Genomic DNA, 27,349 nt, shown 5'->3' on the forward strand with positions numbered 1-27,349 from the left:
CTCAAACTGATTCCGGCCATGGATTCTGATGGCAGTGCTTGGTCTGTGGTACCTGTAGACAGCTAGCATATGTCCCGGCTCCATTTTCCTTCTAGCTCCACATGATAAACACTTTGCCTGACAGTAATAATTTTTTTCTCTTCTTCCACAAAGAGGACCCTAACTTAATATTAAAGCTTTCCTTCAACACATCTGGATTCCGCATTTTCCAGTACAGAAAAGTGGAGACACAAATCCCTGTGATGCAGCCTCTAGGCACCTTCAGATGTCTAGGATTCCTCACTCAAGATGTTTAGAGTCGGTCTTTAAGGATACCCATGACTAGGGTACCGCCCATGTCAGCTCCCAGAGAGATGGATGTCATTTAGAAAAGACAGAGGTTCCTTGCTACTGCCCTTCTAGAACTTTTGAGTGGAAACTTGTCTCGAAAGAATTCTGACACCTCCTAAGTTCCCATTAATGCCCAAACAAGGTGCTTTATTTAGGCAGCTCTAAGACAGAGTCCTTGGACCTCTATAGGCATCCCAGGTGGTCCTCACACTTCTATCCTGGGTGGGTCCTGCTCTTTACTTTTTATTGTGGACTTAATAAACTATGACAGACTTGGTCATGACTTTCTGGAAATGAAATTTTATTTAACCCAGTAGAACTTCTGTAGACAACTTAAACTGTTAAGAAATCAGACCCCAATAAAGGTGACTTTTCTCGGAGCAGCCATTTGTGATCACTTACGAACATTTCCAGCTCCTAAGCATCTGTTTATTTTGGGAGACAAAACATGAGAGCTAAAGCAAGAACTAGTGACAGTGTTTCTGTTTACAAGATCGAAGAGCTAAGTACAGAAGGATTCGGCTTAAAACAGTTTACAGACCTAGCACTTACTTGCTCACAGAATAGCAGGTTGCATTAGCTTTCCATATGTGTTTATGACATGTACTCTGATCACGTGTACTCCGTACTGCCTTTCCCCGTCACAGGCCTCTGCCTCATCCCAAACATCCTTCTGCTTCCATGTCTCATTTTTTATTATTTACATATTTAAAAAACAATTAAAATGATGAATGTGGACAAAATTGAATATAAGCATATACAGACCAACCAAACTACAAGTAATATAGATAATACAATCACACCTCGAAAAAGAATTAATTCAAGCAATCTTTTTAAAGACAGGGTCTCTCTTTGTAGCCCTGACTTGATATGTATACCAGGCTGGGCTCAAACTCATGGGGAGATCTGCCTTCCTCTACCTTCCCTTAGTGGGAATTAAAGACATATGCCTATCTAAATTAACTCAAACTTTGTAAAAAATTATTACTTATTCAACGTATAAGAATATGCTGTAGCTGTCTTCAGACACACCAGAAGTGAGCCACCATGTGGTTGCTGGGAATTGAACTCAGGACCTCTGGAAGAGCAGTCAGTGCTTTTAACCACTGAGCCATCTCTCCAGCCCTAGCTCAAATGTTTTAAACACAGTTTTCCTTCTGTACATTCACAATGTGATATAATTTTTAATTACATGGAGAACAGCAGACAAAAGTTCATACAAACAAATAAATTCACCAAATTACATGTTGTGTTGGTGACGTAGCAGCACAGCAAAAGAATTAATTCAGATGACTTGTTAAGGTTTACTTATTTATGAATATGGGTGTTTTGTCTGCATGTACATCTGCACACCAAAGAAGGCAGTAGATTCATATAGGACTACAGTTACAGATGGTCGAGAGCCTCCGAGATGTGTTTGCTGGGAATTGATCTTAGGACCTCTGGAAAAACACCCAGTGCTCTTAGCTGCTGGGCCATCTCTCCAGCCCTCATTCAGATAAATCTTGATTCTCAACGTCTACCTTCTTAAGAACAAAATGGCTACAGATAAATGTTGAATTGTAATTAGTACATTTGTGGTTGGGTGTAGTCCTGCTGCTTCCCTAGCTCCCAGATTGGTTGGTTAGGTTTTGAATTTGTCCTGAAATTAGCTTCTTATGTGCAGAAAGCTTTAAGTCTTTTACTGAAGAAGGTGTCCAGAAGCCCAGATCTGGGTGCTGGTGTCCTCACTGCTACTTCAGTGTCATCTTAGACACACAGGTAGACATCCAGGAAGTGTAAGTGTGTGTGTCAATCCATACATGCATATATATCCTCTCTGCTTCTCTGTATACATTTAAATAATGAGTTCATACTGAGACCCCCAATTCCAAAAGCACTCCAAAATTCATCCTGTCCTTTCCCTTCTCCTTGTGTGTTACTTCCCTGCCTCACAGGAAGAAATCACACTTACCGAGTGCACTTTCTCTTGGACTGTTGACTTGATTATATCCCATGTCTCTGTGAGAAATGCTTTGGTGACTAAAGGTTTTGTCCTCAAATGTACACTTTGCAGCCAATGGTGGTGTGCTTCATTTAATGTCTTCACCTTTGCAGGTCCGCTTCCTTGAATGAGAGTTCATTTGTCATCATTCTGACTCCCTGAGGTTTGGCTTTCGAAATTCGCTGCTCTCTGAGGCTCTAGAAGCCAAAACCATGTATTAGAGATGTGTTCAGAAAAGTGTGCATCCCCCTACTATTCTTCCTACCTACTTTGCACTCATACACCTGTAGTTATGGAACCATCTTTTTAGTTTGGTTACTTCAGAGCTTTTCTGTGTGTGTTTGTGGATTTTGTAGAGACATGTTGTTTTCTCCGCCTACTTCTTTCTTACTGTTTTTTGTATATTTTGTTGTGGATGTAACTCGCATTTCCCCTTCGATTACTGGTGTTGAACATGTTTCGCTTTCTTACTAAGATGCTGTAGCAGCTGCCGCTGTTTGTTTGCTAGAGACTCATTTCCAGGTGGCCTGACTCTTTTCCCCTTTTCAGACAAGAATAAGCTCTTGGAACCCCTCTTCTGCTGCCTTCCTGTACTCTCACAGGACCTGCTTCCGTTATGACAGTGTCTCCTCCATGCCACTAGGGCCTTGTCTCTCTCCTCCCTGTATGTTCAGACCTGGCAGACCTCTGATGACTACCTGACATAAAGTCAATGACCAGTAATAGTTACTGAGTGCTGAGTGAGTACCACGGTCATCTACCTCAAAAGACTTCACAGTGCCAACCTGTTGCTTAGTGTCCTTTGGAAACAGTAACAATAAAACATGACTACTTTCAGGTAAAATGGAAAATAATCTCCAAGAAAAGGCTCCTTGGGAGCAAGAGGAATGGCCCAGAGGTTAGGAACATTGGCTGATCTTACTAAAGACCCCAGGATTCAATCGCCACAACCCATATTGTAGCTCAAGTTCTAAGAGAGCGAGTGCCTCCTCTTGTCTCCATAGGCACAGCACTCACATGCATGCAGCCACATACAGGTCCGCATGCATATAAATAAAAATCAAACAAGAAAACAAATTTAAAACTCATGCCCTTAATCCCACCCCTCAGCAAGCAAAGGCAGACAGACTTCTGTGAGTTCCAGGTCAACCGGGGTTACCCTGTCTCAAAATAAAAAATCTTGAATTAAGATTAGTTTTATGGGGCTGGAGAGATGGCTCAGTGGTTAAGAGCACTGACTGCTCTTCCAGAGGTCCTGAGTTCAAATCCCAGCAACCACATGGTGGCTCACAACCATCTGTAATGGGATCCGATGCCCTCTTCTGGTGTCTCTGAAGACAGCGACAGTGTACTCACATACATTAAATAAATAAATCTTAAAAAAAAAAAAAAGATTAGTTTTATGTTTTCCTTTTCTGGTATGATGAACTTTCATAAAATAAAACATTTTCCACTTTTGCTTCCTATTTCACTTAAGGCTGTTATTGTAGTTTGTAGATGCTAACAGCATGTGGTTGTCAGCTGGTTGGTGTCATTTTGTTAAAAGGGTAAAATTAAATCAGTGTAACTCATAACTTCATTTCACAGAACGCTGGGCTGTGACCAACGGCTTCACACACCTGGATGTTTGTATGTCAAACTCACTTATACACAGAGCCACAAACATGCTAAAGTCATACAATTTCTAATTTCCCGAGAATACAGTAATCATGGGTAATTCTGTTTGTTTTATTAATTAGAAAATAAACCTAACATTCACTGAAGGCCTCCCATGCTCTGTGTATGTGTGTCCCTGTATAAAAATGTTTTCCATAGGATCTGGCAATGCAATTCAGTGGGAAAGTGCTTGCCTGGCATATGTAAAGCCGTGGTCTTGTGTTTTCCTTTTCTATACTAAATTTAGAAAAATAAGGATTTTATGTTTTATTAACTTATTCAATATCTGCAAACCAAAGCTGGTTTTTTCCTAGCAGCCTAAGGTAGACATTAGCACTTTACCTACAAAAAGGACCCAAATAAAATGGGTCTTAGGCGTTCCACAGTCTTTACTCCAAGAATCAGAGCATTCTTTGGGTCTGTTCTGTAAGCTGGGTGTGGTGGTGTAGGTCTCTGAGCTTCATTGTCTAATCGTGGAAGGCAGTGTCGGCCCCTGAAACCCTGTCGCAAAACCCAAAGCAGCAGAAATGTATTTCTTGTTCTTTAGATCAGGCCAAAGACATGGGATGGAATGTTTAAAAGAAAGGGAAATCTGGCATTTCCTCCTCTAAACTCAGCAGAATATGAGAAAGAATAAAAGATTTTCTCTCTAAACCTCTGTGTGCCCAGTATTGGTCAAAACACTGAGTGCACACATGTGTGCGTGTGTGTGTGCGTGTGTGTGTGTGTTTACACAAAATGTGTAAAAAGAGAAACTTTTTTCTTCTTGGCAGGTGTCCTTGTAGACCTGGGTCTGGAGGAAAATGGGACGGCTCATCAGAGAGCAGAGAAATATGTTGTCCGCCTGGACAATGAGATTCAAAGCAAGTTTGAAGTTTTCATGAGGAGGGTGAAGCAGAACCCATACACACTGTTCGTGCTGGTTCATGATAACTCCCATGTGGAGCTAACGAGGTGATTGCTTCAGTGGGAGCAGACCCCTTATTTCTTCCACAGCGGTAACTGTTACCTAAGGAAATCCTTTAGGTCATGGTGTAAAGGCGCTGATACCCTAGCATTCAGTGTCTTCCCATAGGTAACTTATTCCCAACCATTCCTTGCCCCTGAAACTCTTCTGCCCAATTTATGTCGATTTTCATTTTTGTCGTTATTGATTTATTTTATGCATGTACATTCATGTGGCGCTCATGCACACATAGGTGTGAGAGGACACCTGTAGGAATTAGTTCTGTCTTCTACCATGTTAGCTCCTGGGACCACACACACACACACACACACACACACACACACACACACACACACACACGTGGTTTTGAGCTTGCATGATAGCCTAGCATACTCACACTAAACATAACTGAAAACTTTAGTGGTGTGATTTTCTGGGCTATGGGGGAAGGGAAGGCCTCCTCTCACCCCTGTTCCCATCCCTCCTCACAGGCTGAGGCGGGAAGGAGGCGACTGTGGGTGCAGGTCTTTGCAGGACTGGAAGCTTTCACAGTAAAACAATCCAACTCAGATGAGCTGCTGTGAGCTGCATGACTGAGTTCACACTCAGTAGCTTAGGATCAAATTGAAAAGCCAGGAAGGGAAGAACCCCCAACTTCTGTCTGGAAGGGGTAGTATAAAAATAAGAATATAAATAAGAATAAGGTTTTTTGTCTTTCAAATCGTATGTTTTATGAGACAAGATTTTATTATATAGCCCAAGGTGCCCTTGAACTCTTAATCTTGCCTGCCTCAGCTTCTCAGGTGCTTCCTAATTACAGGTGTTGTACCACACCCAACTCCAGATCACATTCTGATTGTATCTGCCCCTCTCAAATAAAATAAGTACGATGTTATCCCCACGTTGCCCTGCTTCTGTATCCAGTCAGCTGGGTGAAGGAGCACTGACAAAACTTTTACTGTTTTACAGTGTGATCTCAGGCTCTCTGTCACATGGTGAGCCAACCCACGGATTAGCTGATCGGGTTATTAATTGCAGAGAAGTTCTAGAAGCTTTCAACCTCCTGGTGCTCCAGGTGAGCTCCTTCCCATACACACTACAAACCCAGCAGTCTCGAATCAGCTCCAGCAATGAGGTCCACTGGATACAACTGGACACCACGGTGAGTCTTCTACCTGCAGCCATTTGCAGTTCCCCGGGAGGCAGAACCTGGAACTAAACATGGCCATGGCTTGGTAAAACACAGCTAAAACATGTGCTAAGACCTTTCACCAACATTCTTCATAGGATCATAGTTTTTTGAAATGGGATCTTGCTCTTTTGCCCTTTCTGGCCCTAACCACCTCACCCCATTCTTCCGAGTTCTGATAATTGCAAGTATTATGGCACTGACGCCTGGGAAATGGTGAACTACAGAAAGCTCATTGGGCAGCGAGCGAGTCTTTAGGAACGTATGCATGGTGTAGATAAGGACCTAACAGTACTATATAGATTCTAATGTCTAGATGTAGGAGTTTCCCTGTACCCCAGGGAGACCACAAGTTCAGGGTCAGCCTGGGTTGTGTACAGAGTGTTGCCCTATTTCCAAACAAATGAGCAAGTGATATCATACCAGAGCATCATTGATGCTCTGAATTATCTGTGTGACTTTAAATAATTAATTTCAAAGTGCTAGGGTGCTGGCCCATCCATAGAGCCCCTGCATATCAAGGGCTCCCAATTCAGTCCTTACACCGAAGAAGAAAAAAGTGACTCACTTTACCCAAGCCTGGATGTCTTGTTTGCTTGGGTAGACTAAGAGTACGACCTGTGTCCATGATAATTAGCCTCCCCTTCATACAAGTGGAGTTTCTGTTTTGGTGGGTTCTTCATGTTCTGGTTGAAACCAGTATGACAGGACTGGCACCGTCAGTAGGACCGTGTGCTGGGGGGTAGTCTTCTCAATACTGTGTATATCAGATTTTTTTTTCCAGAGCTAAGGACCGAGCCCAGGGCCTTGTGCTTGCTAGGCAAGTGCTCTACCACTGAGCCAAATCCTCAACCCCTCAGATGGTTCTTTCTGGTTTAGTTCTAGTCCCTAATATCTAACAATATTTTCTACAGCCTATAAGCTGTATGGTACATATATTATCATAGAAATTTTTCATAAAAATGATAGACCTTAGCTATTGTATTGTGGATCTCTTGTGTAAAGATATTAAATGCTTTGGGTACTGAAAAATAAGTGTGTTTAAGTCAGAAAGTGCAGACATGTTATTTCACACTGCTGGAAGGCTGAGACCGTGAGCCTTCAGCAGTACCCTTGGTGTGAAAACACTAGCATTGTGTCCACATCACACCAAGACTATGTCAAGTTGTGGCTTTACTGTAGTTTTGGTGCCAACCACATCCAACACTGACTGTGGAGCCCTGCCACCATCTTGCCCTGCCAAATACAGGCTGAGCCTGTGGCCTCATTGTATGAAAAGTGGGATTGCCGGTTGAACAGATACAAAGGAAAAGTATCTTGAACCTAGTGATACTGTGTGGTCCTGAGATTCTGCAGTTTCACTGGAGGGTGGCTTTGCCGAGGGCTGGAAGTCAGCACATTGAGACTCCTGACTTGTGACCTCATTGCAGCACACAGAAAACAGCACGCAGTTTTGCAGCTGTCTACCGAGTATTGAACAGAGCACACACAGACAATGGAATATTGTTCCACAAAAGCATGAATGCAACTCTGCCATTTGCACTGGATGAGGCAAGAAAACATTGTATAGAGTAAAATTATCAGGCACAGAAAATCAAACACTGTGCTCTCACTTATACCTGGGAGCTGAAAAGAACACCTTAAAGAGATAGAGGGTAGAGTCGTGGTTAGCAGGAACTAAACATATAGATGTTGGGAAGGCCATAGAGAGAATGACTAATAGGTACACAGTGCAGTTAGACAAGAGGAAGAACTTCCCCTGTTCTGTAGTGCAACAAGAGAGCTAGGAATGAAAATAATTAATTGACTATTTCAAAACACCTAAGAAAATATTGTGTTCTCAACACAAAGAGATGTAGGTCTGAAGTGATAACTGTGCCACGTACTCTCATGTTATCAGAATACATTATATACATGTATTGACATACCACAAATATGTACCTGAATGCCCCAAGTATGTATAATTACAGTATGTTGCAGTAAAAAATAAAAAAGCAGTGGAACCGGCTCCCACGCATACTCTGGTGGTCGACAGTTCTGGCTCCAACAGGCTATTGGAACTAGTGCTAATTTATCTCTGGTTAGTATCTCTCCCGGCAGTTCTCTGCTAGAACTCTCTGGTTCCAGCTACTCAGTAAAATCAGGGCTCCAGAAGTCCAGCAGTAGCTGGCCTATCATGGCTCCCTGCCGTGGACTCTGCCCACACTCCCAGCAACCACCCCCTGGTGGTTAAAATATAAACTCCCAACTCAAACTGTAACCCAAAAATCAGTTTTATATGTTAAATTCTCAATCCACAATACATCCACACAATAAACTTAACAACCAATTGATAAGAATGTAAACTGCCCACCTAGATGAAATAAATTTGCCTACAGAAGTCCATCCCGAGTGCTGGGTCCCTCACTCGCCGCAGACGGCCTGCCTCGCCTCGTGCTCATCCGCCGCAGCCCCGCAGAAATGCTTCGACTATCCACAGTCCTTCGCCAGATGAGACCAGTGTCTCGGGCACTGGCTCCTCATCTCACTCGGGCCTATGCCAAAGATGTAAAATTTGGTGCGGATGCTCGAGCCTTTTTTTTTTTTTTTTTTTTTTTTTGGTTCTTTTTTTTCCGGAGCTGGGGACCGAACCCAGGGCCTTGCACTTCCTAGGCAAGTACTCTACCACTGAGCTAAATCCCCAACCCCATGCTCGAGCCTTAATGCTTCAAGGTGTAGACCTTTTAGCCGATGCTGTAGCTGTTACAATGGGGCCAAAGGGAAGAACAGTGATTATTGAACAGAGTTGGGGAAGTCCCAAAGTAACAAAAGATGGGGTCACTGTTGCAAAGTCAATTGATTTAAAGGATAAATATAAAAATATCGGAGCTAAGCTTGTTCAGGATGTTGCCAATAACACAAATGAAGAGGCTGGGGATGGCACCACCACTGCCACTGTTCTGGCACGGTCTATTGCCAAGGAGGGCTTTGAGAAGATCAGCAAAGGGGCTAATACAGTGGAAATCCGGAGAGCTGTGATGTTGGCTGTTGATGCTGTAATTGCTGAACTTAAGAAACAATCTAAACCTGTGACAACCCCTGAAGAAATTGCTCAGGTTGCTACAATTTCTGCAAACGGAGACAAAGACATTGGGAACATCATTTCTGATGCAATGAAGAAGGTTGGAAGAAAGGGTGTCATCACAGTGAAGGATGGAAAAACCCTGAATGATGGGCTAGAAATTATTGAAGGCATGAAGTTTGATAGAGGATATATTTCCCCATATTTTATTAACACATCAAAAGGTCAAAAATGTGAATTCCAAGATGCCTATGTTTTGTTGAGTGAAAAGAAAATTTCTAGTGTTCAGTCCATTGTACCTGCTCTTGAAATTGCCAATGCTCACCGGAAGCCCTTGGTCATAATTGCTGAAGATGTTGATGGAGAAGCTCTTAGCACACTGGTTTTGAACAGGCTAAAAGTTGGTCTTCAGGTTGTAGCAGTCAAAGCTCCAGGGTTTGGGGACAACAGGAAGAACCAGCTTAAAGATATGGCTATCGCTACTGGTGGTGCGGTGTTTGGAGAAGAGGGTTTGAATCTAAATCTTGAAGATGTTCAAGCTCATGATTTAGGAAAAGTTGGAGAGGTCATTGTCACCAAAGATGATGCCATGCTTTTGAAAGGAAAAGGTGACAAAGCTCACATTGAAAAACGTATTCAAGAAATCACTGAGCAGCTAGACATCACAACTAGTGAGTATGAAAAGGAAAAGCTGAACGAGCGACTTGCTAAACTTCCAGATGGAGTAGCTGTGTTGAAGGTTGGAGGGACGAGTGATGTTGAAGTGAATGAGGAGAAAGACAGAGTTACAGCTGCTCTCAATGCCACAAGAGCAGCTGTTGAAGAAGGCATTGTTCTAGGAGGGGGCTGTGCTCTGCTTCGGTGCATCCCAGCCTTGGATTCATTAAAGCCTGCTGATGAAGATCAGAAGATAGGTATAGAAATTATTAAAAGAGCACTTAAAATCCCTGCAATGACGATTGCTAAGAATGCAGGTGTTGAAGGATCTTTGATAGTTGAAAAAATTCTGCAGAGTTCCTCAGAGGTTGGCTATGATGCCATGCTTGGAGATTTTGTGAACATGGTGGAAAAGGGAATCATTGATCCAACAAAGGTTGTAAGAATTGCTTTACTGGATGCTGCTGGGGTGGCCTCCCTGTTAACTACAGCCGAAGCTGTAGTGACAGAAATTCCTAAAGAAGAGAAGGACCCTGGAATGGGTGCAATGGGTGGAATAGGAGGGGGGATGGGAGGTGGCATGTTCTGACTCCTAGAATAGTGCTTTGCCTTATCAATGAACTGTGACAGGAAGCTCCAGGCAGGTTCCTCACCAATAACTTCAGAGAAGTCACCTGAAGAAAATGACTGAAGAGAAGGCTGGCTGATCACTGTAACCATCAGTTACTGGTTTCCTTTGACAATACATAATGGTTTACTGCTGTCATTGTCCATGCCTACAGATAATTTATTTTGTATTTTTGAATAAAGACATTTGTACATTCCTGATGCTGGGTGCAAGAGCCATATACCAGTGTCCTGCTTTCAACTTAAATCACTGAGGCATCTCTACTGTTCTGTTAGCATCAGGACTGTAGCGCTGTGTCACCACATGAGAAGTTCAGAAGCAGCCTTTCTGTGGAAGGTGAGAATGATTGTGTACAGAGTAGAGAAGTATCCAATTATGTGACAACCTTTGTGTAATAAAATTTTGTTTAAAGTTAAAAAAAAAAAAAAAAGAAATCCATCCCGGCTACCTTGGCGATTCAAGGCCACCCGGATCTGGGTCATCCTTCCCTGTCTCCATCTTGATTCTTCCTTCCTTCCCCTTCTCTCCTGCCTAGCAAAAGCTTTATCCCTGACTTATTTTTTTTACTGTCCAGTCATGATGTTGACCTAACTTGTCTGCCTTCACCTGCATAATGACATCAGCCTACAACTAACTGTATGTCAATTAAAGGTAAAAATATTTTTAAAACATAATTTTTACTCTAACAAAACAGTTCTCCAGAATGCCTCTTTGCTATGATGTTTGGCTGCAGGGGAACTCACCCCCGTGATGGAGAGAAAGGCTTGTTTCTCCTGCCCTGTTATTCTTTTTTTTTTCTTTTTTTTTTTAAGATTTATTTATTTATTTATATGAGTACACTGTAGCTGTCTTCAGACACACCAGAAGAGGGCATCGGATCTCATTACAGATGGTTGTGAGCCACCATGTGGTTGCTGGGAATTGAACTCAGGACCTCTGGAAGAGCAGTCAGTGCTCTTAACCGCTGAGCCATCTCTCCAGCCCCCTGCCCTGTTATTCCTTTTTGTGATAAGAAATAGGTTTCATGTGATTTTTTTTTTGAGTCATCGCTGTGGTTACAGTGAGTACTTTAGGTCTAATGGTGGCATTGGGCTCATATGTTAAAAGGAGTAGTTAGTGATCTCAGTGATTGATGCCCTGACTTGTGATTCTGGGAGTTTGTTAAAGACACCGCAGAGAGGGAGTTGTTATACTTTAGGAATAAAAGGTTAAAAGAATCAGGCTTTGGAGATGCTCAAGAGGTAACATTGCTTGCTTGCTGCACAGGCCTGACAACCTGAGTTTGAGCCCTGGGGCCCACAGAAAGGTAAAAGGAGAAACATAGTTGTTTTTTAACCTCCACCTGGCAGTGGAGTTGTGCACTAACGACACCCCATGCACAACTGAATCACAGAACAGTAAGACCATTTTTAAAATGTAAGTTTTAAAAGATTATCTTTATAGTCAGACATGACAAGCACATGCTATTATCCAAACTACTTGGGGAGCTAAGGCTGGAGAATTACTTGAGCCCTGACTCCACCTTAAAAAAATAATTTGTTATTGTTATTGTTGTTGTTGTTTGAGGCAGGCTTTTTCTGTGTAGTTCTGGCTGTCCTGGAATTTGTTCTGTAAGCCAGGTTAGCTTTGAACTCAGAAATCTGCCTGTTTTTGCCTCCCAAGTGTTGGAAGTAAAGGCATGAGTCACTGTATGGCTAATAATAATAATAATAATAATAATAATAATAATAATAATAATAATTTTAAAATAAGTCATCCCTAAGAAACTGAGGTCAACAGAGAGAAAGGAAAATGCACACCATCACACTCAGCTCATCCAGCAACATGTAGGAATCCTCACAGTCCACTTCCTTTGGCTCTTCAAACATGGGAAGAGAAATTGGAATATAACAAAGTACTTGAATTAAAAAACCATTGTCAGCACTTGTAGGCCTGTGTCCACCTTTCATAGGACTTCCAAAGTGCTAACAACTGCAAGAAAGCACAAAGCACATATAGGGCTTGAGCACAGGTGACTTGGTACTGAGTACTACCCCTGTGTGCTGAGCTGCTGCATCAGCCCTGAGATTCTGTTCTCCCAAACAAAGCAGCCCCCGGGTTGAGAAAGAGACAGCACAACACAGCCCTTCTGCGTCACTATGCATGCAGCCCAGACAAAGATTGAAGATGAAATGGGCAGCATTCTTTTCTCCCAAAGTGAGCAGTGAAAAACACAAGTCCACCAAAAAAGAAAAGAGCTAGTCCTTTGCAGCTGATGTCAGTCAATCTATGCCAGACTTCTGGGGTCCAAGAGATCTTCTAGTCCTTGTACAAAAAAATGCTTTCAAGAAAGACCCTGTGCCAGCAGCCAGGCTTGTCTTGTTTGAAGGAGAGTGCTAAAAATAAAAAACTTCCCATCAATAGTGCCTTACAGTTTTTCAAAGATTTGTATAATTTCTATTTCTGTATATGTGTGTGTGCATGTTAGTATATACACATACATGCAGGTGCACACGGAAACCAGAAGAGGGCACCAGAAACCCTAGAGCTTCAGTTACAGGCAGTTGTGAACCACCAGATGGGTGCTAGGAACTGAACTGAGGTTCTGAGCCACAAGCACTCTTTCTCTCCCCTCCCCCAACCCCCAAACTCAGGACCAAACCCAGGGCCTTGCGTTTGCTAGGCAAGCACTCTACCACTGAACTAAATCCCCAACCCCGCCACAAGCACTCTTAACCACCAGCCATCTCACTAGCTACCCCTATGTTTATTTTATAGACTTCACAAATCACAAATTTGCGTAAGATAGGTTATTTAAAGGCTCTGGGGATGGAAATACAGTTAAGCTGGTAGAATGCTTGCATGCACAAAGCCCTAGGTTTGATTCCCATCACTACATAGAGCCAAGCATGGTGGCACAAACCTGTGGTGACAGCATTTGTCAGAAACTCAGAATCATCTTCTGCTACCTATCAAGTTCAAGGCCAGCCTGGGCTACACAAGATTCTGTCTCAAAAAGAAAAGTTCAGTATGACAGCCACTGCTAAGGAGTGATGCATAAATTTCTGACATGCATTTCCAGGGTCACTAACTTTATCCCTGGCCCATTCTTACTCCTAATCTGCTTCCTCTAATTTATTTCTATGTTATTTCTAAGTATCAGCCTTGTTTTCTTTATAAAATAAACAAGAGAATGCTTAAAGAAAAATTAAATTCATAATAAATAAAAATGTGAAAACAAAATGCACAGGCATAAGGAAAAAATGAAGGTGTACTCCTTTAATCACAGCTCTCAGGAGGCAGAGGCAGGTGGATCTCTGTAGCCTGGTCTACAGAGTGAGTTCCAGGACAGAGAGCCCAGTCTCAAAACAAAACAAGCAAGCAAACAAAAATAGCAAAAACTTAACATTCTGGGCCTTCTTAGTTGAAAGTCAGCTGCATGTCCCATACCCCAGGATCCTCTGGGGCATCCTTGTGTCACATCCCAAAAAAATAATTACTTCCACAGCGGCAACTGAGTCAGTAAGAAGGGTGAGGACTGGTGCTGTGTGTTCTGTCTAATGAGGTAGAATGTTCATAGTGCATTGTATTTTTATTCTCCATTCAAAGACTAATTTTTATTTGTAAAGGGGAGTACCACAATTAAATAGTACCAAAACTACTTGTACTGGCTGGTTTTGTGTGTCAACTTGACACAAGCTGGAGTTATCACAGAGAAAGGAGCCTCAGTTGAGGAAATGCCTCCATGAGGCCCAGCTGTAAGGCATTTTCTCAACAGTGATCAAGGGGGAACAACCCAGCCCACTGTGGGTGGTGCCATCCCTGGACTGGTGGTCATGGGTTCTATAAGAGAACAAGCTAAGCAAGCCAGGGGAAGCAAGCCAGTAAGAAACACCCTTCCATGGCCTCTGCATCAGCTCCTGCTTCCTGACCTGCTGGAGTTCCAGTCCTGACTTCCATTGGTGATGAACAGCCATGTGGAAGTGTAAGCTGAATAAACCCTTTCCTCCCCAGCTTGCTTCTTGGTCATGATGTTTGTGCAGGAATAGGAACCCTGACTAAGACACTCCTAGTGTTTAAGGTTTTTAGTTTCTTCCCAAGTGCTCTGGATACATCAGAAAGGAGAACTACTTCTAACCAAAAGAGAAGGTGTCTGCCCTGTGTATCTGAACAAAAGGAAAAGAAGACAAACCCGGGTGTAGTTTCCTAAGGGAAACATCAACATGCCACTAACCGTACTAAGTTCCGCAGGAATGCGATGTCGATGTCAAGTTCCACAACTGTTCCCTTACCTCCCACCAAACCCTGCTCTGCTGTTTCCAATTAGGAGGACGTGGGCTGCGAGAAGCTGTACTTTGGCTTGAATGAGTACAGCAAGTCTCTGCAGTGGGGAATCACCAGCCCCCTCCTGAGATGCGATGAGACCTTTGAAAAGATGGTGAGCACCCTCTTGGAGAGGTAAGGAAGGCTGCCCTTGGCCTTAGCTATATGCCAAAAACAGTTGAATGTCTGTCTGGCCATGTCACATTGTCTTTGGTGGTGCTTGTGCAAGTGATATGGAAAGGACAAATAAAAACAGCTTTCTCAAGATGGCCTTCTACTATTCTGGCTTTCGGATGATCATACAAGGCAAACAAGGGCAGGCTGTCCTACAGTAGGAACCAGTACCATTTTTCATACCCCAGATTGTCTCCTAGGTAGCTTCAGTGTGCTGAAGGTCACTACCCTGACCTCTAGCCAGTCTCCTGACATTATACCTCAGGCTTTGTACCTCTTCACCTGCTCACTGTGGGCAAGTATCCTTAGACAGTTCCCTACAAGCTAAACATTGGAAGCCGTGGCTACATATAGAACATAGTTAAGGAACAAAACCCATTTAAACATGGTCTATCCTTGGGACCCATCCTGTAGTCCTGACCTTCAGGGTTGAGAGTCTGATTTCTTCTATTTTAGAGATAATTCTCTCTAACATGTCAGCCTTCCCTTATTCCTCAGTTCCAGGAATGTTTTGTCTTTGTTTTCTCAGAGCCTGATTCCTAGACTCAAAAGGTTAACATCCCTCCCGCCCTCTGTGTGACCGTCTCAGATGGGCAGTGAGGTAAACTAGACCTCCTGGTAGCTCTAGATTCCCAATACTGAACCCAGTTGGGCTGAGTCAGCTCTTTACCAGCCTGCCCTATCATCCTGGAAATGTTTTAAGAAAAGAGAAAAAAATAAAGACAAGTGGATATACCCAGTCCAGCAAGATAGCGCTGTGTCAGGGAAGGGAACGAGTTCAGAGTGGAGCCCGCACTCACAGCATTGGTCGTCAGCAACAGACAGCACCCGTGTCATTAACTGTAATGTGGTCCTCCCTAAGACACCGTTTTACTTTCCTACCCACTTCCTTCCCCTGCTTAGAACTTGCCTTTCAACCCAGTGACTCAAGAGTGCATGGCTTGTGTTTTAAAAGATGGTTCCATCAACTTCCACTAGATTTTGTAATACAAAACCACAACTATAGTTTAATGCAAACAGATGGGGGAAATTTCACCATTAAGTCATAATTTTGTCAAAGTGTGGATTGTAAATGTTTGTACTTTGAATTTAATCTCTGTTCTAACTTTGGCTTAAAAAAAAAAAAAGAAAGAAAAACCATTGCCAGTAAAGTAACCCTAAGCTTTAAATATAGCTCATCTGTGGTTTCTTCCCCTCCAGCTTTCTGCCCAAGCTATTAATATCTATGACTTATTGAATGGCTGACAGCACTAGCCCGGGACTGGCCCAACCGTGGCTTTCTCTGCTTTTCTCAGCCTAGCAAAGCCTGCAGTACTAGAAGACATGACAAAGACCTGAATCATTGCAGCCCAATCAGTCTCTAGGCAGTGATCAAGAGCAAGTAGCTGAATTTCTCTCAGTCCCCACACTGGTCCCATGAAAGGTGGAGAGGCCAGAGTACTGGCCACCTTTGGTACACTCCCTCAAAGCTGTGGTGCTCATTCGATGGCTCTAACTGGTATTGGACTCTGGGCTTTTCCAAGCAAGCTTGCGAACATTTTGAGGAGAATTAGAAGTAGAGAAGAGGTGCCCACCTTGCTGCTGAGCAGCTCATGAGCTACCAACTAGTGGCCAAGAAGAAAGGGGCCAGACTGACTCCTCAGGGCTCTGCCACTCTCAACACCTCAGTCAGCCAAAGTTTGCACAGCCCTCCCTGCCTTCCAGTGCCTACTTTCTCAGGCACCCAGTGAGGCCTATTCTCTTTAGTCATCAAGCCTCCCTTCCAGAGGAAGAGCACCAAAATGACACATCTATTTGCTACCTAGCCCAAACAGCCAGCATGATCAATGTGACTGTCACCTAGCAGTCTAGGGAGGGGAGAACAGTAATGCCCAGATTCTCAGGCTCTCTTAATCCAATCGTCTCTGGTAATAAAAGGTTCGCCACTAGGGGATGCTCTTTCTCTAGCTAGCTCTAATTTCCCCTGCACCAACTCACTTTTTTGGGTTTTGTTGTTGTTGTTTGTTTGTTTGTTTGTTTGTTTGTTTGTTTAAAATAGCATCCCATTAAACTGGAATCTGCACATTATGTAGCCCAGACTGAGGTAAACTTCTCAATCCTCCTGCCTCGGGCTTACCCAAGCTAGAGAGTTACAGGCACTCTCTAACACTACCTTTTTTTTCTTTTTCTTTTTTAATGTCTGATCCACCAAGAATAATGACAGCAGTGTCTCAGTTTCCTTTACTGTAGTCACATATCAGAGAGCAGAACTGGCAGTGCTTCTGCAGCAGCATGAGGGGTTATGACTCGTTCACAATTAACCTGTACCAACCTGTGTGTCTCAGTATTTAATGAGCATCTGAATTGCTGGTTCAACTGTTCAACTGTGGGACTTGCTTCTGTGGTCTGGCAGTTCTAGCTTCCTGGTCTAGCTTCCTGGTCCCGGTGCTGGCCCACAAGGTACTTTAAGAAGGTAGAATGACTAGGCCAGCCCCCAAACTCTAATTTACTTTGCCTATCCCAATAGGTCGTGCATGCATTACACGTGGAGTCACTTCTAGTAATGTGGGATCCAATGTTATTCTGCACAGTAGCCCCTTCCTGCTGTTTTCTACCTGCATTTTACTGCGCATGCCTCGCTGTTCCTGCAGGCCGTCTGCTGAGCGCTAACTCCCCGTGTTCCGTCACAGGTACCCCCGTCTGCATAGCATGGTGGTCCGATGCTATCTTCTCATCCAGCAGTACTCAGAGGCCTTGATGGCTCTCACCACCATGGCGTCACTCCGAGACCACAGCACACCAGAAACGCTCAGCATTGTGGATGACCTTATCACCTCCCCAGGAAAGAACAAGAGTGGAAGGGGACACATGCTCGTCATCAGAGTGCCTTCCCTGCAGCTGGCCATGCTGGCCAAGGAGCGGCTGCAGGAGGTGCGAGACAAGCTGGGTCTGCAGTATCGATTCGAGATCATCCTGGGGAGCCCTACCTCTGAACTGACTGTTGCTACTCACTTTGTGACGCGATTAAAGGTTAGCAAAGAGCAGGTGAACCGTTTGTTCTGTCTCCCCACCCCAGGACTCTTGGATAGCGGGATCACCCAGATGATTGAGTTGAATAAGTTTTGCACGTGTGTGACTATAACCTCCCTGACCAGGCTTTTCTTAGTTGACACCAGTTTCTAAAGATCACATCCCCTTTCCTAAGCATTTGCAGTTGGGCTCCGTGCTCTCCAAGCACGGGTGCAAAAAAATGAGATGACCTAGTTTACCCCGTGGTTCTCCAGCTTGCTGGCACACTGCCCACTGTCCCCTCCTGTCAGGCATGAACCAACTATGCTAAGTCCTTGCCTTATGCCTGGCCCAGGGCTGAAGAGAAAACACGTGCTCTGAGGGGTTTGGTTTCCACCTTGCTGCAGTTTCTTCTTTGCAAAATACAATATTTGAACCATGTGATTTCCTTAAGCTTTAACTTGGAAACTTTTTTTTAAAAGATGTATTTATTTGTTTTAGGTATATGAGTACACTGTCACTCTCTTCAGATACCAGAGAGGGCATTGGATCCCACTACAGATGGTTGTGAGCCACCGTGTGGTTGCTGGGAATTGAACTCAGGACCTCTGGAAGAGCAGTCAGTGCTCTTAACCGCTGAGCTATCTCTCCAGCCCTAACTTGGAGATTTTTATTTACTATTTATAAATAACTTTTCAAATGTTAGGTTTTTCTGTTGTATTATCTAACCTAAACTGAATAGCCTAAAATACTTGATAAGCAACTAGAACAATAAAGTTATCCCCAAACCGAAACTCATATTCAGTACCAGTTATAACAATTCTGTTTCAGAAATATGTTCACAGCTTATGGGAAGAGACTGGATTTTCTGATCAGACCTGCAGCTTTTCACCAGAGAGGAACCAAATGTGTAGAGGAGGGAGCCAAGTGCGTCTACTTAGCATGTGACTGGTTCTTGGCATTGCCTCAGTGCAATGGCCGTTTGTCATTGGTGATTTCCTTGCTTTGGGAGGGTCATGGGGAGAGAATGCAGCTTGAGTAGCTATCTTTCTATTAGAGCTGGTTGAGAAATGCAGACACTTGTGGTCTTGATGTCATTGAGGCAGCTTCTGTTGTCTAAAAACCAGTTGTGACAAGTAATTGGGTGGCCTGTCTATCAACCTAGACTTCCTTGTGAGTAGATGGTCATTACGTTTTTAATGATGAAGAAAAATAAAATTATGGTCAAAGGCCACGTTGTAGAAAATTCCTATGGTGAATAACAGTGCCCTGAAGCCCTTCTGACAGTGGGTCACTGAGACATGGGCTTGAGGCCATCTAAAGACACTAAGGAACTAGAAACAATAGCTATGCAGCTATGCACTTAGCAACACTCTAGAGAACCCACAGCACTGCCGAGCTAAGCTAGGACTGCAAGGTGTTCCTTGGGTTGGCCCTGATTCTCAGTATCTAGCTCCTGACAGTCTTGGGTCACTTGTTTAGAAAGTCAGTATATGCTGGTAGTGGCACATGTCTTTAATCCCAGCACTTGGGAGACAGAGGCAGGCAGATCTCTGAGTTCAAGGCCAGCCTGGTCTACAGAGTGAGTTCCAGGACAGCCAGGGCTACACAGAGAGACCCTGTCTTTAAAAAGAAGAAGGAGGAGGAGGAGGAGGAGGAGGAAGAAGAGGAGGAGGAGGAGGAGGATGATAAAAAGAAGGAAAGAAGGAAGGAAGGAAGGAAGGAAGAAAAAAGAAAAAGGAAAGGAAAGGAAAAGAAGATCATTATATTTCAGTGAGTTGTAAACACCTGTCCCACTGGGCCACTGTTTACAAAACACAATGAAGCTATCCATCACTCACCTCTGAGTGCCAGGATCATTGGCAATGCTCAGGGAAGGAACACTGGGCTGTGTGTGCACCCTGAGTAACCGTTATCTGAGGGTGTGCCTTATGTGAAGGACTTCCTAGTAATTATTTCCCAAGGCAGTGAAAGCCACTTCATTTATCTGAGTACCAGCTGCATAAAAGAGTCCCAGATTCTCAAAACCTCCATTTCCCCTCATTCTCTCCAATCTTGTACTATCTGTGTGAGGGTAAAAATATACACCACTCCTACTGGAATGCTCACACCTAAACAGGACTGCCTCTCTACAGGTACCTCCTGGCTTACCCATTCCTTTTAAGCTCCTAGATGCCTTCTCCACTTAGAAGGTGTGGGGTATCATTTATCTTCAGTCTTGCTCCCATTATATGACCTCATACATTATGGTTAATTGGTCAGAGATGACAAATATTAAAATTTAACCTTGGACAGATTACACTTTTAGCCTTAAATAAGTCAGTTTGCCCAACATGCATATGAAACTTTTGTACAGTTGCCTGGGTAGTGAACCCAGTATTGAGCCAAAACTAACTTGTCTTTTGTGTTGGCTTAAGTGCCTTGGAAAAAAATAACTCTAAGGCCACAGTAGATCCATGGAAGTCACTATCATTCATCACAAGGAGCATGACGGGAAAGCATGGCACAGCAGGTTGACTGGTTGCTATTGGTCAAAAGTAAAAGCGAGATGTATTTCACACTCAGTGGAAAACCTCCTCCAGTGGTAAGACATTTATCAGTTATCCCTGCCTCTTTACCCTTGGTGGAACCATTATTTAATGGTGGATTCCAGAATCTAAAATACTTTTAGGAGAATTCCCATTGTTGGGAAGAACATAAACACAGTGTGAAGACCATTGAGTAAAACCACTCCCGTTCTAGGATTGTTTGCTCTGAGCTGGGCAGTTCATTCCCCTTGAGTGCAGGGGGACGGGAGTGATGTCTGTCTGAAGAAGGCGTTTGCTTGGAGGCAGGGTCTCAAGTAGCTGAGGCTGACCCTAAATGAGCACGACCTTGAAACCTAGTCTCCTTCCTCCTCCTCTTCATCCTCATGAGAACAGGTATATGCTACCATGCCAGGGCCCCACAGTGTGTGTGTGATGTGGATATGGTGTCAACAGAAGTCAGAAGAGGAAGCTGAGCCCTCTGGAGTTGGAGTTACGGGCTTGTGAATGGCCTGACATGGGTTTGGGGAACTGAACCCCACTCCTGTGTTCTTTAACTGCTGGGCCTTCATTCCAACCTGAGAGTGTATTTTAAAAAATATTTCTAGAGCAAGATGGCGACCAAGATGGTGGAGCTCCACAAGCTGAAGCTTGCTGAACTAAAGCAAGAATGTCTTGCTCGTGGTTTAGAGACCAAGGGAATGAAACAAGAGCTTATCAATAGGCTTCAGGCATATCTTGAAGAACAGGCTGAAGAAGAAGCAAATGAAGAAGATGTACTGGGAGGTGAAACTGAGGAAGAAGAAGCCCGTGGATCTGCCTGTTAAAGAGGAAGAACCTCCTGAAAAAGTTGTTGGTATGTCATCAGAGAAGAAGGCGGTAAAAAGTACATCTGGAATACCTCTAACTGAGAGAATGCAGAAGAGTGCTGAACGTTTCAATGTGCCTGTAAGCTGGGAGAGTAAGAAGGCTGCTCGCGCAGCTAGGTTTGGAACTTCTTCAGTTCCAACAAAAGGTTTATCATCTGACACCAAACCTGTGGTTAACTTGGATAAACGAAAGGAAAGAGCACAGAGATTTGGTTTGAATGTCTCTTCCATCTCTAGAAGGTCTGAGGATGATGAGAAGCTGGAGAGATGGAAGGAGAGATTTGGAATTGTGACACGTTCAGCTGGAACTGGAACCACAGAGGATACAGAGGCAAAGAAAAGAAAAGGAGCAGAGTGTTTTGGGATTGCGTAATGAAAAGTTCGTGCTTTCTGCCCGCCCCATAGTGGTTTCCATTTCTCAGATTATCTTGGTTTTATATATACAGACATACACACACAAACACACACACACACACACACACACACACACACACACACTTCCCTACCTATCTAACTACATACACAGTCATGTGCCTCACAGTGAGGAAGCATGTACGTTTGGTACATCCTTGAATTCGGTAGTAGTTTTATTTAACTGCTCTTGTGCATTTAAGATTGTTGTGGTTTTTGTTTTTAATTATTTGTGCTTATTAATAAAAGAGGAAGAAAAGAAAAATATTTCTAGGTTGGTTTTCTTTTTTTAATTAAAGTTCCATATAAAATATTTGACTGTTTGCCCCTCCCCCAACTCTTCCCAGACCATTCCACCTTCCTACCTACCCAACTTTATGTTCTTTCTTTCTTCCCTTCTTTCTTTCTTCCCTTCTTTCTTTCTTTCTTCCTTTCTTTCTCTTTTCAAACAAAACCCAAAGAATTGAAAAGCAGAACAGATAAGCAAAAGACCAATAGGACAAAAAACTCCGTGAAAGGGGTGGGTCCTGTTTTTTGTCAGTCAACTTCTCCTGGGCATGGAACTGATCTGGATCGAGGTTAACTGAACTCAGGGATCCACTTGTCTCTGCCTGTTGAGTGCTAGGATTTAAGGGGTGTGCCAACACATTCTCAACAACAGCTTACTTCTTAGTTCTTGTTTGCTAAAGCATCAGAAGTTCCAGTTAAGCCCTGCTAGAAAATTGACATAAAACCTACTTACATTCTATACATGTAATAAATAATAATCTTTGAAACTTATCTAAATTTGTCTATTTTCTTCTGTTCTAAACCGGAAACACTTGGGTGCTGAAAATGTAACTTAGCTTTTGGGGTGCCTGGCACACGTGATGTCCTCTATTTGATCCCAGCACTGCAGAAAACCAGTTGTGGTGATGCACAACTGATGCCCTTGGGAGGCGAAGGCAGGAGACTTACATATCCAGGTTCATCCACAACTACACACCAAGTTTAAGGCTAGCCTTGTGCATGCAAGACTTCGTCTCAAGCAAAACCGAAACAAACAATTACAGATCCTTCATCCTTGAACAACTTACAAAAGTGGGTTTTCCTTGTGCATTATTAGTCATACCAAGACTAATGTTCAAATTATTAAAGGGTCTTCATGGATAAGTAAGTGTTTGTGGCAGTAGGTGAAGAATGGGTGCTGTATGGTACTTGGTGAAAACAGGAGCACTTGGTATCCCTCTTCAAGTTAGGGCAGTTGGGTTTGCTTCTGGCCCAGCCTGGTCAGTCTTACAGACTTTGGAGGCCTCATGCTTGTCAGGTTGGGTGGGGAATTGAGCCTACAGTTTTGTGTCTAGGCAAGTTCTACCACTTAGTTATATCTGCTACTCTTCCTTTACCTTTTATTTTGATACATGTCTCATTAAGTTGCCCACAGGGTGGCCTTAACTTGGAAGATTCTCCCTCAGCCTCTTGAGTAACTAGGATTATGCACCTCTAGGACAGTTATTTTTAACATCAATAAAGGGAGAAAGAGAAAAACTAACCACTAGAATTGGGGCTAGCCTCATTATTTGCCCGATTAAAATGTTTTAGATGAGTTTAATAGTCTTTCTCAAGTCCCTAACAACTGAAACCGGCCTTTCTTATCACCTAATCCTGAGAGTTTGTTCAAGCCAGCAAGTGTAGCCAGTTTTTTTTTTTTTTTTTTTTTTTTTTTTTTTTTTTTTTTTGGAGCTGGGGACTGAACCCAGGGCTTTGTGCTTGCTAGGCAAGCGCTCTACCACTGAGCTAAATCCCCAACCCCAAGTGTAGCCAGTTTTATATCACCAGTAGGAAGTATATCACCAGTAGGAAGCTCTGGTGTTTTTCTGGTTTGTGGGGCTAATGCATGAGACATACCAATACCTTTCTATGCTATTGAGATGGAAACTGAAGTCCATGCTCTCATAGAAATGTTTTGTGTATGCCTTGAAGGTAGCAAATGCAGAGGTGGGTGTGGTGCACAAGCTGTAATTCAGCATTTAGGAGATGGAGACAACAAAGTCATCCTCAGCTACAGAAGGGATTTGAGGTTAGCCTGGGCTACATGAACCCCATCTCAAAGATTAAAACCCTATCACAAGAATTAAAAACAAGCATTCCAATAATTTACACACTTAATAAAGGTCATTAGGCTGCTTTGTGTGTCTGAAGCCTGTATCCAGAAATGTATGTATGTATATGTATATATATATATACATATATATATATATGTATACACATACACACACACACAAATTTGAATGAGGAGTTTTAATGAATTCTTCTGTATCTCTTCTATAGACCTGGAGAGGAAACGATCAGGAAGAGTGGATACCTCGGACATACCAAGACTTGGAAGGTCTGCCCTGCATAGTGATATTAACTGGCAAAGACCCTCTTGGAGAAACTTTTCCCAGGTAAGATGTGAGTCTGCAGCTCCATGGTTCCAAGGTTGAACTGATGCTTGATTGTTGAACCATTTTCTGTTATCTAGCAGTAATCGTCTCATGCAGGGACAAAAAGAAATAGAGCCTCGTTCATTTTCTTTCAGATTTCCAGAACTACCAGTTCTGGAATGGGACTGAGCCACAGAGGAAAAGTGGTTATACCTCAGAGCAAAGCAGCCAGAGAGGCTGAAGAGGAAAGGCAAGAGAGATAGACAGATGATAGATAGGTATTCAAATATATATACATATACATATACATACATATACATATATATGCTAGATGGATGGATAGACAGATGACAGATAGATGACAGATAGATGATAGATAGACAGATAGATAGATAAATAGATGTATAGAAGATAGATAGATAGATAGATAGATAGATAGATAGATAGATAGATAGATAGATGATAGAGTTTAAAGCACTTTATCTCTGCTAATCTGATGTTCCAAACTCCCTTGAGGACCTAGGGGCTATAGATCAGAAGGCAATAGCAATAAAAGCATCAACTGTTCACTGTATGTCAGCCACACTCTAAATGTTTTCTTGGATTGTCTCTCCCCTTGCATCAACTTTATAAGCCAGCCTTTTATAATTATGCTTTTGCCTTTGCCTTTTAGTGACACTGGTACTGAAGTCCAGGGCTTCATACATGCTACACCTATTTTCTGCCACTGAACTACATCTCCAGTCCCCTGTCCTCTCTATTTTATACTTCAGGGACACAGGGGAAGTGAAGCACAGGGAAATATGGCTAGGTGGGAGGTGACAGAGCTCAGATTTAGAGCAGACTTAGCCAGTACTGAAACCTGTGGTCTTCACTGTTCCATGGACCACAGGACCTTCAGGCATGCATAAGGATTCTGTGTTGGAGGGACATGCCACCAATATAGTTCCTTCTACACAGGTCCTTAAAGTACTGTGACCTACGATTGATTGACTCAAGCTATTTAACTCGAACGGCCTTGGAGCAAGAGGTGGGCCTGGCATGCTGCTATGTCTCAAAAGAGGTCGTCCGGGGGCCTGCTGCTGCCCTGGACCTCAGTGGGAAGGAGACTGAGAGGGTCCCCACCAGTGACAATGACTCCGAGGAGCTGCTCATCGATTTGGAGCGGCCACAGAGCAACAGCAGCGCTGTCACTGGAACCTCAGGTCAGAACTCTCCTCCAAAAGGTAGAGCTGGGTACCAACCCCCAAGGTCTCCAAGTGATGGCAGAGACCGCCTCTCCAGACTTCAGTGGCTCAGAGGGTGCTTGCAAAGCAGGAAAGCTGAATGGGTACAGCTTTCTCTAGGTTTAACTGTGAGCCTAGGGACAGGCAAAAACCATAATCAGTTTGCCTCAGAGCCTGCCCTCTGGTGCCTCCCCATCTCCTTCAGTTACTCCAGAGCTCACATTTGCATGAAAACGATATTCAGTCTACAGATAAAAGCTCTCAGTTTGTACTAGGTTTGCTTAGTATCTGGTACAGGTGTATGAATGGATGGATGGATGGATGGATGGATGGATGGATGGATGGATGGATGGATGACTAGTTATCTTGAGTATTTATTGTCAAGTGTTTCTATACTGTAAGCTTTTCAGGGGCTACTAGTTTTGACTGCAAGGCCTGGTATAAATTTTCTTTTAGTAAATCGTAACACAGCAAATGCAGCCCTGTTTCCAGATTTTTTATTATGAAAGCAATAAAGCTTAATGTAGAGAAATCAGACGATCAAAGTACAAGGAAGAGACGGAAGTGGAGAAATCAGATGATTTATCAAAGTACGGAAGTGGAGCACCATGTGTCCCACCCACTCTCTGAATTAGCATGGAGACCAGGTTATTGCCCAGACATGCATGTGCAAGCACATACTTGTGCCCAGGTAGCACCAGTCTTCCATTTGATTCTGTCAGTGCTGTCAGATGACTCCATGCTTGAGGGCCCTCCTATCTGTAGTACCTAGAGGGACGTGCAACCTGCCCTTCTCTAGGCTGTACCCAGCTACTCTCCTCAGCAGGGGACAGGTTTACCCCACCTTCTCCTTCCTCTACCCCACCACTGTAGGCTCCTCAGTGTTCCTGAAACCAGCTGAGAAAAAGCCAGAGAACAGGACAGGTTAACACAATGAGGGGAAATATATCTCTGGAATATTGGGAATATGAGGCCAGGAAGGGGAATGAGTGGGGGGAGGAAAATGGGTGGGGGGGAGGGAAATGAGGGGGAAGGGAAATGAGTGGGGGAAGGGAAATGAGTGTGTGTGTGGCAGAACTGTCCTCTTCCTAGTGGCTTTCTTTAAAAACAGATTTAAACAGTATCGTATGTGTGTGAGTATGTAGATATACATATACCTGAATGCCAGGTGCCCAAGGAGATCTGAAGAAGGAGGTCCTGGAACTGGAGTTATTAACAGTTGTGAGCTGTCATGTGGGTGCTGGGAACTGAGCCCCAGTCTTCTGCAAGCACAGCAAGTGCTCTAAGCAGCTGAGGTGTAGCACTGGCTGCCCCATTAGTCTGCCCCACTCACCAACAGCGTCCTGACTTAACTTGCTCTGATAAACCCACAAAAGTCTCATGACAAAGTCCTGCTGAACACCAAAAACTTGGACCTTACAGACCCTAGCCCCTGGGCTCCCTCAAGGATGCTGAGGCTGAAAGTGGGAGGGAGGCAGGCTCTGCCAAGCGTCTGACGTCATGTGTGCCCTGTGCCGATGGACACGTGTCTTTCCACAATGTCAGACTTCAGTAACAAACTCACAAGTTTTAGTGGCTCAGTGACAACGGTTTGTCATGTAACTACCTTTCACTGGAAGCCTGGCTGAGGTGAATGCAGGTTCTTTATTCCAATATTAGTGACTAATATTAATTAGTCACACAGCACACAATCAATGTATGTACATATGGATGGATAGATGTGTGTATCTACAGATGTATATAAATGGGTCAAAATGAAAGCAGGTTAAAGAGGCTGCAGCAGAGCTTAGCATAGTTCAGAAGTGGGCAGAGGAAAAAACTGTATATAAAACAAACCAGTCAAAAGCCAGAAAAGGAGCTGTTGTCAGGTTCCAAGTGAAGCTGCAGAGTCCAACTGCTAGATGAGAGGCTGAGGCCGGGTTCAAGAGCAGGAAGTGGATCAGGAACTGGAAAAGGTTAGTTCAGGCCCAGAAAGGGACCAGGGAGACAGGCAGGCTG

General features: G+C 43.6%; 2 protein-coding genes and 1 pseudogene across 8 annotated transcripts in view; all 3 read left to right on the forward strand.

Moving 5' to 3' along the window:
* Greb1l (GREB1 like retinoic acid receptor coactivator) overlaps positions 1–27,349 on the forward strand; it is a 236,824-nt gene that overhangs the window by 186,792 nt on the left and 22,683 nt on the right. For all 7 annotated transcript variants that reach the window (XM_039097272.2, XM_039097267.2, XM_039097268.2 and 4 more), the window contains 6 exons: positions 4,744–4,924; positions 5,886–6,078; positions 14,758–14,888; positions 17,597–17,936; positions 24,031–24,146; positions 25,086–25,330. In XM_039097272.2, coding sequence (XP_038953200.1) covers positions 4,744–4,924; positions 5,886–6,078; positions 14,758–14,888; positions 17,597–17,936; positions 24,031–24,146; positions 25,086–25,330 — 1,206 coding nt within the window. The remainder of the gene's footprint in view (positions 1–4,743; positions 4,925–5,885; positions 6,079–14,757; positions 14,889–17,596; positions 17,937–24,030; positions 24,147–25,085; positions 25,331–27,349) is intronic.
* Hspd1l1 (heat shock protein family D (Hsp60) member 1 like 1) lies at positions 8,494–10,885 on the forward strand. The gene is made up of 2 exons (XM_063277638.1): positions 8,494–8,678; positions 8,804–10,885. The coding sequence occupies exons 1-2, from the start codon at positions 8,566–8,568 to the stop codon at positions 10,410–10,412; spliced, it is 1,722 nt and encodes a 573-aa protein (XP_063133708.1). The 5' UTR covers positions 8,494–8,565; the 3' UTR covers positions 10,413–10,885.
* Sarnp-ps2 (SAP domain containing ribonucleoprotein, pseudogene 2) lies at positions 17,946–23,393 on the forward strand (annotated as a pseudogene).

The sequence above is a fragment of the Rattus norvegicus genome, chromosome 18, assembly GCF_036323735.1.
Source record: "Rattus norvegicus strain BN/NHsdMcwi chromosome 18, GRCr8, whole genome shotgun sequence".
Lineage (NCBI taxonomy): Eukaryota > Metazoa > Chordata > Mammalia > Rodentia > Muridae > Rattus > Rattus norvegicus.

Excerpts from the sequence above, each read along its gene's own strand:
- Hspd1l1 (XM_063277638.1), top strand. The coding sequence starts at position 8,566 with ATGCTTCGACTATCCACAGTCCTTCGCCAGATGAGACCAGTGTCTCGG. Across the intron at positions 8,679-8,803 it reads TTTGGTGCGGATGCTCGAGC|CTTAATGCTTCAAGGTGTAG; the intron begins CTTTTTTTTTTT and ends CCATGCTCGAGC.